The following is a 13993-nucleotide window of genomic DNA, read 5'->3' as shown; positions in this document are numbered from 1 at the left end:
TGTGGAGGATGGTAGAGGGGTGCAACCCCCATGTCCAGCCAGAGAGGAGTTTGAGGAGTTGGGCTTTGGATTGGATGGAGCGGAGATGAGGGATCCTGGTGAGGTGAAAGTCAATGGTGAGGCCAAGGTAGGTGAGTGTGGGGGAGAGGTGGACAGGACGGGCGCAGATGGTAAGGGAGAAATCCAGGAGCCGGAAGGAGCGAGTGGTACGACCTATGATGATTGCCTGGGTCTTGGAAGTATTGATTTTCAGGAGCCACTGGTTACACCATGCGGCAAAAAGGTCAAGGTGATTCTGTAGAAGGCGTTGGGGCCGTTGGAGGGTAGGAGCCACGGCAATGAATACGGTGTCATCGGCATACTGCAGGAGGTGTACTGGAGGGGGTTTTAAAGAGTCGTCAGATCGTTGTTAAGATACAAGTTATAGTGCAGCTTCAAGCAAGTACGGTACAGTGTACTGATGTAGATGAGAAGTAGAAGGAGGCAGTTTCGTATTCGTATCCAACAAGGTGCCACAATTTTTCCCCCATCTTTGCACTTGTTAAAAATTCTCGGACTTTCGTATTAATTTAATAAAAGTGTGTTCTGCAATATTTGATCTTATTTACATATAGTAGCGCCCTCTCTCAGATGAGACTCTGATAGATTTTGTGACATCAGTCTGATTAAAAACCGAAAGATTACATTGTTGCGAGTGAGACGCTGGAAGAACGAGACTAGTACCAAACATAGGCCTTAATTTAAAAATGAAATTTCTGAGAATGAAACGTATTCACAATTGCGAATATGGACAACCATCAGCAGTATAATGGAATGGCGACAATGAAAATTTGTGCCGGACTGGGGCTCGAATCCAGATTTCCCACTTATCGCAAGCAGTCGCTTTACCGTTAGGTATTTCTGTTCTTCCTTGTAACAAATATTTGCTGTTTATTTCGGAATACGTCGCGACTGCCGACTGTGTGTATGTCTACAATCTGCATCTAAAGTCTTTTTAACACTGATATATCAATAACTGATTTTTAATTATAACAAATCTTAAAAAGAGAGTCAGGTGTTTGTGATAAATCTTCAGTGTGCCATTGCCTTCAGTTGGCTTCTCCCGAGCTAAACAGCAGAAATGGGACTCGCAAACGATCATGGTAGTGTGACCATAGAGACTTCTATCAGATTCCAGAATGAGATTTTCACTCTGCAGCGGAGTGTGTGCTGATATGAACTTCCTGGCAGATTAAAACTGTGTGCCGGACCGAGACTCGAACTCGGGACCTTTGCCTTTCGCGGGCAAGTGCTCTACCAACTGAGCTATCCTTGCACGACTCACGCCCCATCTTCACAGCTGTACTTCCGCCAATACCTCGTCTCCTACCTTCCAAACTTTACAGAAGCTCTCCTGCGAACCTTGCAGAACTAGCACTCCTGAAACAGTTTTAATCTGCCACGAAGTTTCATATCAGCGCACACTCCGCTGCAGAGTGCAAATCTCATTCTGGAAACATCCCCCAGGCTGTGGCTAAGGGCTAAGCCATGTCTCCGCAATATCCTTTCTTTCAGGAGTGCTAGTTCTGCAAGGCTCGCAGGAGAGCTTCTGTAAAGTTTGGAAGGTAGGAGACGAGGTACTGGCGGAAGTAAAGCTGTCAGGACGGGGCGTGAGTCGTGTTTGGGTAGTTCAGTTGGTAGAGCACTTGCCCGCGAAAGGCAAAGGTCCCGATTTCGAGTCTCGGTCCGGCATGCAGTTTTAATCTGCCAGGAAGTTTCATATCAGCGCACACTCCGCTGTAGGGTGAAAATTTCATTATAGACTCAATACCGTGTTCTGTAGTAGAGAATTGCGCTTAAACGAATGTCTGCAAAATAGCCACTTTGCCCAGTAGGTAGGGCAAAGTGGCCACAGATGGATAAAAGGTAAAGAAGACTCAAAGAACAAGTTTAGGACACAGTGAATAGAAAGGAATTGCGAAATGAAGAACGTAGCCTACACATTTACAGAATGAAATTTATTTAAACTTGAGAAAAAATAATCAAACTTATTAACAATTTACCAGATTATACAAAACGTTAATAGTTTTACTTTCCAAGTTGCAGTGCATCATTTGTCGTGAGATCAAAGTCAAATTAGGGTCATAAGTCACTTATCTCTACAATATTCACACACGAACATGTCGTCATCTTCACCATGTCCAGCACATTCTTCATGAGCCCACAGCCGGCCGGAGTGGCCGAGCGGTTCTAGGCGCTGCAGTCTGGAACCGCACGACAGCTACGGTCGCAGGTTCGAATCCTGTCTCGGGCATGGATGTGTGTGATGTCCTTAGGTTAGTTAGGTTTAAGTAGTTCTAAGTTCTAGGGGACTGATGACCTCAGAAGTTAAGTCCCACAGTGCTCAGAGCCATTTGAACCTCTTTTGAACCATGGGCCCACAGCTTGCAATCAGTGTGTCTTTAGATTAAGCCTCATTACAACTGAAACATTCAGTGTCCTTATCTTCCTTGCTGTATTCTTCTTCACTGTATTCTCCAAAAAGCTGCTTTTTGCACTTTACTCCTAGCTTTCCTATTTGCACTTTTACTTTGTTACTAGGCCTTTTTATTTCAACAGCTGGTTTGGACGTGTTAGTCATTTCTTTTACTACGGGGTTTGTTCTTCTTTTCTTGATCTGCTTTTTCTTCTTCGCCTTATCTTCTAACAGCTTGGATTTGTAAGGGCTAGAGGTTATTATCGTTGCCTGATCTCTTCTTTGCCCCTACTTTCTTTGTTGTTGCTGCTCGCCTGATTTTAATTTTGGTAAAGGTAGGCCTGTAATTTTTTTTTTTTTTTTTTTTTTTTTTTTGCGTACTGCAAAAGATGACTGTGTTACCTTCTCACTTGCGTCAGCCATGAAAGTGCCCTCATTATTGTTATTGCCACTCACTTCTCCTTCCTGCACCGGCTTCATTTCCAGTAGTAGGACTATCAACTGCTTCTTCACTATTTGCTGCTACAACATCAAATTCATCTTCTTCAATTTGCATAGACATATTAACTACGTCTTTAACACCTTCAGTTCCATTGTTTGTCTCATTTACTGTGTCCCTTCTATTATCGTTTAAGTTTTCTCCACAGATCATGCCTATGTCCGATATGCACACCTCTGCAGCAACGAAATCTGCATCTGAAAATATAGACGAGTCAAAGGGACAATCGCGCATTTACGAAATCCATTAATCGCTGTAGATGGTACTGCTGCCAGCAGAAATGCCTCTCCAAGAAGCTTACTGATTTGGAATTGTGTTATTACCCTTCCTGGGTTGTTTCGAAGAAACTTTTCACAAGCTCTGGCATAGAATGTTTTGAAAGGTTCCATAAATGATACATCTAGAGGTTGTAGTTTGTGGCTACAATGTGGTGACAAACGCACTACGGTTGTGTGATTTTCTCTGACTTTTTCTGTGAAGTCTATATTTTTTGTGTGGGTGGTGTGTCCATCCAGAATGAGTAAGACTGGATCGTCAGCCGTAGGTTTTGTGTAATTCAAGAAATGATCAAACCATTTCATGAAAATATTCATCCATTGTAATGGCACGTAAATGCGGTTCCTGGAGGAGCACCATCTTGAAGTTCAACTTTCATTCTTTGTCTGGTAAATATAACAAAGGGTGGAATAAATGCCCCTCTTGCAGACATGAATATGGCTACTGTTGAAAGAAAACCTTTTTCTGCTGACGTAATAGCACCAACTTGGCGTCTGCCTTTACAAGAGAAAACTTGGAAATTTCTAGACTGAACTGTCGTTAGACCAGTTTAGTCAACATTGTAGATTCTATGAGCGGGATAAAAGTTTTTTTCTTGCACTTCCTGGAGAACGTTGAAAAATCTTTGCACATTAGGTTTATTAAAGCCCTGCGCCCTGGCCATTGAAGTGGATTCTGGTTTCTTAAGGCTTATGTTTGGATGTCTTTTCCGAAACTGTGCCATCCAATCCTTGCCTGCCATCTTTTTTTCTTTATTAAATGGGTGTAGTCGATAATTCCCCTCAACAAGTTGAAATCCCAGTTACTGATATGCAATAATATCTTCGTCCCATGTCAAAAAACAAGTTCTTCTTCTTGCTTTTCGTTGAAAACACATCTAAAGTTTCCAAGAATCTTCGTATTTTCAATAGCATCACGGTTTTTCTTCTGGAATCTCTGTTTAAGTGTGTTTCTTGGAACATTGAACTGTTTGGCTGCTGCTGCAAAGGACATCTTTTAATTTCTTACAGCTTCCAGTGCCTTTTGCATAGCCTGGGAATCCCACGACTGTTGCAGTGATTTTATCAAATAATTTGACGGCATCTTACAAGGGAACCTCCCCATCGCACCCCCCTCAGATTTAGTTATAAGTTGGCACAGTGGATAGGCCTTGAAAAACTGAACACAGATCAATCGAGAAAACAGGAAGAAGTTGTGTGGAACTACGAAAAAATAAGCAAAATATACAAACTGAGTAGTCCATGTCCAAGATAGGCAACATCAAGGCTGATGTAAGCTCAGGAGCGCCGTGGTTCCGTGGTTAGCGTGAGCAACTGCGAAGCGAGAGGTCCTTGGTGCAAGTCTTCCCTCCATTCAAAAATTTAATTTTTTTTTCAGTTTATGTGACAAACTCTTATGTTTTCATCACTCTTTTGGGAGTGATTATCACATCCACAAGAAAACCGAAGTCGGGTAAGGTAGAAGAATCTTTTTACCCATTCGCCAAGTGTACAAGTTAGGTGGGTCGACAACATGTTCCTGTCATGTGACGCACATGCCGTCACCAGTGTCGTATAGAATATATCAGACGCGTTTTCCTGTGGAGGAATCGGTTGACCTATGACCTTGCGATCAAATGTTTTCGGTTCCCATTGGAGAGGCACGTCCTTTCGTCTCCTAATCTCACGGTTTACCGGTGCGGTCGCAAAACACAGACACTAAACTTATTACAGTGAACAGAGACGTTAATGAACGAACGGACAGATCATAACTTTGCGAAAATGAAGAAATTAAAATTTTCAATGAAGGTAAGAATTGGCTGCTAACGCTAACCACAGGACCACGGAGCTCCTGATCTCACGTTAGCCTTGATGTTGCCTATCATACGCATGGACTACTCAGTTTGTATATTTCGCTTATTTTTTCATAGTTCCACACAACTTCTTCCTGTTTTCTCGATTGATCTGTGTTCAGTTTTTCAAGGCCTATCCAGTGTGCCAACTTATATCTAAATCTGAGGGGGGTGCGATGGGGAGGTTCCCTTATTAGCACATCCGTGTAATAATAGAATATACGTACTCAAAAATCGGTTAATATATTAATGCTTTGGTACACCTACGTATTTTCAGACAGACTATTTTCTTATTATCAATCGGTTGTTTTAAAATAGATAGCTTAAGCAAGTTATTTAGAGTATATTCGGACGAAGTAGCCACTTCGCCGCTTTGCCTGCCAGACGACTGGCCACTTCGCCCGACAGGACGAAATTACGCTGATTGTTGTCTGAATACGACAATACGTAACTACCAAATACATAAATAATTAGTTCCCAAGGTTAAAATATGTTTTACCAGCACTACAGCAATTAAATGCTGCAGTACATACATTGTAAATATACACAATTGAATCGGTCAATTACTTTTCATCAGACGTATAGAAAACACAAAATATGTCACTGCAGACGAGTGCGACCGTCTATCTCCATGAGACTCGCTGGCAATACCAAAGAAGTCTCTTTGAATAGTTTTAAGTGTTCTCCACTAGGCTGCGTCACTCTCTAAGGGAATAAAAGCAAGTGGCTACTTTGTACGCCATGGCCAGTGGCCACTATAGCCGCTTATACCCTATGTCAGTGGTGTTATTTTGTTAATGCTCTGTATTTTGTCATTACACTGTGGCTCTGCAGGTTAAGTACTACTTCTACAAACTTAAGACGTCCCGTCCTCAAACCCACTGATATACTAATTCCACACTTTTACTAGGCCCCCTGTGATTGGCTGAAGTTAGCTGACTTCGTGCCGCCCTGGAATGTTCACTGTCCATGCCAACATGAACTACATGACAGTATTGTGCACTGTAACAATAAACAGCCGTTGTAAATTAATTTTGATCCGTATGTGATGTTGTACATAGAGATTGTTAGTACTATTTACGGAAAAAATGAGATAGTCCTTGTAGCGACTCATCGTCAACTTTTGTGTCACCTCAGCAATGCATTAACCGATTACACATTCAGTTGTTTTATGTGCTGTAAGGTATCTGCTGTGGAAGACGGAGGTGCGGGTTGTGTTAGCAGCCAATGCACTACAAACTGATCTCTAGCTTCCACCCCCAGCATCCTCCGCTCAGGGGCCAAGTAAAAGCATGCAATCAGTATTTGAATTTTATTTCTTTATGTGAAAAGTGCCAAGTTGTACCTTGAACCATGTTCAGTTCGTTAAGTTATTGTCTAGAGCTTTGTCTTAGCCCCCAAATTCATGAAAGCATTGGTAAGGATTTCATTGATGCCAAATTTTTGTGACAAGCAAGTCTAGAAATATGATTGCTGCTTGTTTCATATGTAACAAATTGAACTGTGCTCTCAGATTCCTGCCTAACCACACCGTCGGAAATCACAATGAATTGCATACAATTTTGAGCATTATTGCTATTCATCTTAAAATCTCCTAAGGATTTTTACAGCCAGTATGTCATTACCTGACATTTAATTATAACAAATTGTAGCTAGAGTCAAGTGTTTGCCATAAATCTTACAAGATCTACCTTGAAACGGCATACTGTTATAAAATGCAAGTTATAATACAAAAACAACTAAATGCAGTGAATCCAATATGATGGCTCAAAAATAGCGAATGAGGGACATCACATGACTAATTCCCAATTCCAACCAAATGCCAGCCATCGATTTTTCGCTGAATGCCTGCCATACACAATCCTACTTTCCAATTTTAGTCATCTGTTTTGGACTGTGCGAAGAATAACTGCTTAAATTACTCTGTGTGTGCAGTAATTCATCTAATCTCTTTGCAGCCTCTATCGGAGTGACACACAGAGGAAGGTCTCTATATTCTTCATTTCATAGTTGTCCTTGAAACTTAATAATTAGACTTTTGATGAATAACTGGCATCTCCAGTCAAGCATCTACTAGTTCATGTTTCTCTGCATTTTGGCGACACTCTTCCACAAGTCAAACAAATCCGTCACTATTCATGTTGCCCTTCTTTGTATACATTCAATATCCTCTGTTAGTAATATTTAGTACCAGTTGATACACTTGATTCAAATGGCTCTGAGCACTATGGGACTTAACATCTTAGGTCATCAGCCCCCTAGAACTTTAAGAACTACATAAATCTAACTAACCTAAGGACATCACACACATCCATGCCCGAGGCAGGATTCGATCCTGCGACTGTAGCGCCTAGAACTGCACGGCCACCGTGGCCGGCGATACATTTGAGCAATATCCTATGATGGATGGCATGAGTGTTTCGTAAGCAATCCTCTTGTCGATGTCCTCTTCAGAAGTTTTATAGAGAATGTTGATTAACCAATCTAGAGTTAGTTTCCTTTTAGATATGAGTATTTTATTTTTCAAAGGCTGCTATCTCTAATCACAAACTCTTTATTTCAAAATAAAGAAGTGTTAATGGAAATATTTTTAGTCATTTTGCTGTCGAATTTTTATCCACAAATTGGGCACAATTTAATTTGGGCCTTCAAATGCATTGAGAAGCATGACAGCTCAATATATGTGTGCTTGAAAACTTACAAAACTCTTTCAATACTTCTCACACTAGCCTTAGAAATCCATTTCTGAATATTAACACTACAATGGATTACAGGCCTGTCTTCCCTCTTCCCTCTTACTGAGTTTAATATGGACCAAGAACCCCCCCCCCCCCCCCCCATCCCCACTAGCTCTCAGGGGAAAAAATGTAGTGTAGTGAGGTGTTTATCTTTCAACAAAATTATTTATCCAGGTTTGTGACAGGGTCAGAACTGAAACTGTTTTATGGCTGCTTACAAGTCACTATTCATATTAAAAATACTCCATACCCCCAAGTCTAGCCGCCCCCCAACAAACTACCACAGGGTTACTTGGAAGAAGAAATATTTCAATATTATAGTGTGTTTTTGTACAGAGGACCCTTATATTCACAGGAGTAGCACTTAAAGGGTAGAGCCACGGACTAGTGATATACATCAGTGGATTAACAGAATAACACCATTTGGGGAGCATATTGATACTTTTTTTATTGCATTTGTAAATAATGAGTTGGCAGCTTCCCGTTCTCAAAGAGAGAAAAGCCAGCAGTAGCTACCAAATTGCACGGAATGTACCAGTTGAAAATATGATGAGCAGCTATTTTAATCCGTCTGCTAAAATTGTCACTACAGTTTAGAAACATGATTTGTGACAACAAACACATGTATCAATGCCTTCAGTAGCTCAGCGTCCCACTTCTGCTGGAACTAGACTCCTGTAACCTTGTCTTCACTACAGATGGTTATCTCTTATCCTAGAGTCTGAGTATCCTGCCCTTTCTTCTTGCCTTTCCCCAGCATATCTCTCTCTGCTCCCAGAGGGAGGAACTTATTGATCTGAAAGTTTGGATTATGTCATCACTACTAGTTTTATGTCTGATTATTGCCTCCCAAAGTTAAGTCCTGACCAGCAATTTTGTCTCATAATTTATTAACACACTACATCCAACCACCTTTGTGCCAGAATATATGTAGAATATTTAGAGGCATCTCCTATAGTAGGGAAGAAATTTTTGCCCATTTGTAAACATATTACAAAAAATTGCAAACATTAGAAGCAGAGCAAAATATTTCAGTATTAGAAATACCTGTTAAGGAGTTTGCAACAAGAGTCAGAATTCACCTCTGATTGGCTGTGCAGAATTGAGATCTTCAATTGACGTTAGTCATGTGAGTATCTTTTAAAAGCAACAATTCTCTCATCATGAGTTCATGGTAAAGAGGTAGAACTGCTTCTCTTAGAATTTTTGGCATGAAGATTAAATGTAAACATAACAGTTCTTTTGTAAAATATGTACTCCATAGGTTATTTTATTCTACATGTTCCACATCAACAAAGCTCTTTTCATGATGTAGCTATAGAATAAACAAAGTGCCTCACCTGATCTAATCTTTCATTATTTTAACAAGAACCATCACATCTTTCAGAGGCAATATGGCACACCGACCTCGACTTTGTCGTTGGCAACCGTGACAGGTTGGTTGTTCTGAGTTTTCTGAGCACAACTCCAGCAACAACACCACTGTCTGTAGTGGAAGGTGGTCTGACAGTGGGACCCGTCTCGGATGGCAACAGCAGTGCACCAGCAACTGGTGGTGCACTTCCCACTCCACAACCACTAACTGCCACCAACATGACCACAAGTGTACCACCTGCTGCAAGGCTCGCTATCTCTGGAGACCAGCTACGTGAACCCGCACTGACCATCGGGCCAGTGTCCGCAGAGTTCGCCAATTATGCTGCCGCTTTACTCGTCTACGCCGTCCGATACCCAGCTGTCTTCTGGCACACCAACAAGGCATTTGGAGCACTCTTCTCACTGCAATTACTTGCTAATGGAGTGCAGAGCCTGCTCGCCTATGCTGGTGTCTGCGTTCTCTACAAGGTGAGAATATCCTACTGTTTCGTACTCACTAATTTGTGGAAGTGGCTGCAGTCTTGTGCAGAGTGCCAAATTGCCATACTATATTTTCGGAGTGCAAAACCTCAGTAAAGAAAACTGCAAAACATATAGTCAAATATTTGATTCAGCAGATCATTATTGCTCATTATTATCAATGATTCTGTTGCTAAGCTTATCTGGAGAGGAACTTCCACATTTTTTATAAGCACTAGCGCATCCATGTGTGCAATCATGAGAATTAACAATTTTAATTGTGGTAAGCGTTGGGAAAATGTAAGTCTTGGGTATTATGTCTCTATATAGTTTTGCAATATATCCGTTCCTGATGGACAGGACCTTATAATTTTCATTGCAGATCTGTAATGGTGTGATGTCACACATGATGCTAAACAGGAAATTTTGGTTTCATATAGCACTAAGATGTTTGACAGAAAGTTCTGGTAACAAGAGGACTCTGGCAAACAAGTACCAAACAGAACCATCACTATTACACTGTGAACATTTGTCCCATACATCTTCTATGTTGTGGCAATATTAGGAATAGGATAGATTGCTACTCACAATAAAGAAGACCCATTGAGTCACAGACAAACACAACATAAAGACTGTTACCCATGTAACTATTGGCCCAAGTGTTCCTCAGCAAAGAAAACACATGCACTTTCACACATGCAAGCACGCCTCACACATATTCAGTCACCAGTACCGGCACCTCTGATTGGATGATCTGAAAGCTGATACATCAGTCAGAAAATCTAATTAGTTGACTACAAGGTTCTCCAATTTCATGTTTAATTCTGTCCTGCAAAGTTCACAGTATTCTGATGAAGCAAGCACCAATCATTATAAAATGGCATTGCATGCTGAATACATATATGCTAGTAGTTAATAGCTACTTGAGTAATTTCATTAGGAAGGCAGATGCTCCTGACTACGAAAGCTTCAGATTCTGACATACATATTTATAACATTTGACATTCATCTCATGGTCAGTGATGTTAAACTGTTGTAACAGATGAATCTTGATCAAGAATTAATCAAGTGAATTCTAACCTCTTGGGGTATTCAAGTGACTAGATAAGGAGAGATGGTGATGATCATTTCCTGATCACTGTACAGTATCCAAGTGCCCTCAGCTAAATCTCAGATCTTGTCTGCACTGTTCTATGGAGACACCACAGTCACAATATATTGTGACCCACAATTGGATGACAAATTTAAGTTCAGCAACTCTTTGCACCCCAAAAGCAGAGGAGATTCAATGTCAAATCTCACTCTCTTCTTTCCTTTCATTTCCTCATACATTTATTTAAATATTAACACAAAATATACTTCACAACCATTCCATACAATCATCCACTCTGCAAGGCCATAAAGCTGATAACCATACACACATAAATGATATGTAATGGTAGAGCACCTGTACTGTAAGGAGAAATACATTGTTGCTCATAGCACATGGACTCATCATTCAAAAGACAAATACCTTTTATTTGTACAGTATCTCCAATAGAATAATCTAATGTTTTTGGAGGCATAATAAGATTAGTTTATTTTTTAAATAGTATATATATAGTTTAATGAGTGAAATTAAAATTCAATTTCTCAGTTTTTCTTACAATATTGAAATTATAAAATATGTTATAGTTTACTTAAAGATTGTCATCCAATTTAATCATGTTTTTTTTTCCTCATGCACTCATAAAACTTCATTTGGGAGCTTCCCAATTGTTTACTCTGTCATCACTGGTGGAGTTGCTGCAATTTCCTGCTAAATGACATTCTTCAGTTCTGTAACTGAATGTCATTGAACACTATATCTTTGAAATAATCTCAAAGGTTGAAATCATGGTTATTTCAGGTGAACATTCTGAAAATAGAATATTACCATGTCATGAAATCAAACATCCTGGAAAAATTTTCTGGAGACTTGCATGGGAATTATTGCTCCACTTTATTGTAGCCAAATTTCATTTGAACCAAACTTATTGTTTCGATAGCAGGAAGTTGTACTACATTGTTACCTACCAACAAAACATTATTGTTGCCTTGTGAGTTGCCTAGGGCCAGTACACCTAAAGGAACGAGATGATGTAATGGTTAGCAGACTTGACTTGCATTCTCTAGGATGATGCTTCAAATCTCCGGGTGGCCGTCCAGATTTAGGTCTTCTGTGATTTACCAAAATCACTTAAGGCGAGTTCTGAGATTGTTTATCTGAAACAACATGTCCAATTTCTTTCCCTAATCTGAGCTTGTCCTCTGTCTCTAATGACTTCGTTGTCATGGGACAGTAAACTCTTAATCTTCCGTCCTTCTTCTTCAACATGCCACATGTTGAAATTTTGTCATATGATGTATCTCTGAGAACTGGTCACTGGTGACCTTCTCATAGGTTCACAGCTGACCAGTACAGACAAGTCTGTTCATTGGAATACCTAGACAGAGAAAAATGTGTCTTGTCACTTGAAAGCATAAAATCATCTTGATAATTATTATTGAGGATTAACTCACGTGCTGCTTGGCCAGTTGCTTACACATTTATACTTCATTCCTATTTATGGACAAAGTTTAAAGTAATAAAGAAAAATTCTTCTTACACATTGATCGTTAATGCCTGATGCAGTAGCATGCCTAGCTGTAGAATACCAATGAGACTGTGTATTGACAAACTTTCAGTGGCAATGTTCTTATTCATTCTTGCACCGCATTTTCATTCTTTTGATTTTGTTTCCGAAGGAGATTTTTTAAGTTACTGATCCACAGCAATATTATATTCCTACTGGGACATGAAACATTTCAGTTTAAATTAAAAGAGGGATAAAATAAAAGCTGCATAACGATAATGGAAGTCTTTAAAACAAACTTCGGTGACAGAAGTGCAATTCTTATAACACATGATAGCTACGGCGCTGAAATGGTATGAGTAGTGCTAACATTCAATAATAGTCTCAACATTTCACTGACATTTGTGACAAAATATCAGTGGATACAAATTCATCAGATTACACCATCACACACTGTACATACAATATGAAAGAGACACTAACTGTAAATGCAATTTTTTTTTCAGGGCTGATAAGAAATTAAGAGCATAAAGACAATTCCCCCAAGCAACAATACAGACATTTGGCATATTGCAGGGAACTGATTGTTCAGTATTAAGTGCAGAAATTTTGAATGAAACAAGGATTGAAAATACACACGTATTTATGATAACTTCGAAGGTATCTGGATTGTGGAAGAACATCTTTCTGTAAATTGTACAGCTATGGCTTTAGAGGTTTCTAGACTTTATCCTTTACATGTGACATGAGCAGTTTTGGGACAACTTGGATTGTGACTTCTTCTTGCTTACAGGTGCAGGTAGTCGGTGCTGCAGAAGCCCTTCCCATTCTTGGCAGTAATGAGTCACCATTCTTGCTCAATCCATTGGTCACATTGGCGCTCTATGTACTCTCCAGTGTGCTGGTTCTAGCATCCAGTCTTGTCCTCTATCTCTACGGTTATGGCAGGTGAGATGGCTTTCTGTACTCATTTTCTACACAAGAAATGGCCTCCATTTTCCATTTAGCTGAACAGCATCCATGACTTGTAACATATAGGTGTTATTAAACAAAAGGTGAAATTCTTTTTCTGCACCATGTGTTTTTTCTTTCACATGGGAAATTTCTGGCGCAATTTAATTGATTTGTGAGTAAAGGAGACAAGTTACCAAACAATGCAAGCACAGACAGAGATTTACATTGCCACTGCCCAGTTATCTTAAGCGTGCCTAAACATTTCATTAAACACAATGTAAAAATAGATATGCAGTTTCTGCAACACAGAAAAGCAGAGGAAAAACTGATGATGGAGATGTCTGGCACATGATCAAATTTGTCTTTCTACTACAGATTCCCTGTTGTGAGGTCTAGGTTTTGCTGATGTGCATGGGTTCCACAGAAATTTTTCCAAGTGGGGACTGGTGGATGGGGCTGGGTGGGGGTTTGCAAGACTCTGAAATTGCTATTTTTTTATATAAATAACTTGGTGAATTTTGAGATATGTCACACCATAAGAACTAAATTTTTATAGATGACAACAAAAACTTATTATACCCAAGAGAGCTGATGTTTATCAACTCAATATCTGAATAAAAACTCTTTACTTCAGATTCCAGGGGAGTGAGACACCCCCCACCCAGCCATCACTTGTGGATGCCAATGTTGATGTGATCAGTAAAGTGTGTAACTGAATGATGTGGTACACTACATTTTTTCATGTTTTTTTAATCACAATAAGAAAATGTTCTGCTTGTTGTTTCAGCAGCACCACAGGAGGAATTTTTC

At 39.9% G+C, this 13993-nt stretch overlaps 1 protein-coding gene across 1 annotated transcript in view; it reads left to right on the top strand.

Annotated features, from left to right (window-relative positions):
- Positions 1 to 13993, top strand: part of LOC126260394 (protein tincar) — a 43110-nt gene that overhangs the window by 3338 nt on the left and 25779 nt on the right. Inside the window, exons 2-3 of the mRNA XM_049957722.1 lie at positions 9187 to 9644; positions 13023 to 13177. Of these exons, the coding sequence (XP_049813679.1) occupies positions 9187 to 9644; positions 13023 to 13177 (613 nt within the window). The remainder of the gene's footprint in view (positions 1 to 9186; positions 9645 to 13022; positions 13178 to 13993) is intronic.

Source organism: Schistocerca nitens, chromosome 5 (genome assembly GCF_023898315.1).
Source record: "Schistocerca nitens isolate TAMUIC-IGC-003100 chromosome 5, iqSchNite1.1, whole genome shotgun sequence".
Lineage (NCBI taxonomy): Eukaryota > Metazoa > Arthropoda > Insecta > Orthoptera > Acrididae > Schistocerca > Schistocerca nitens.
The sequence above is the reverse complement of the archived record's forward strand: the minus strand, read 5'-3'. Positions and strand labels throughout refer to the sequence as shown.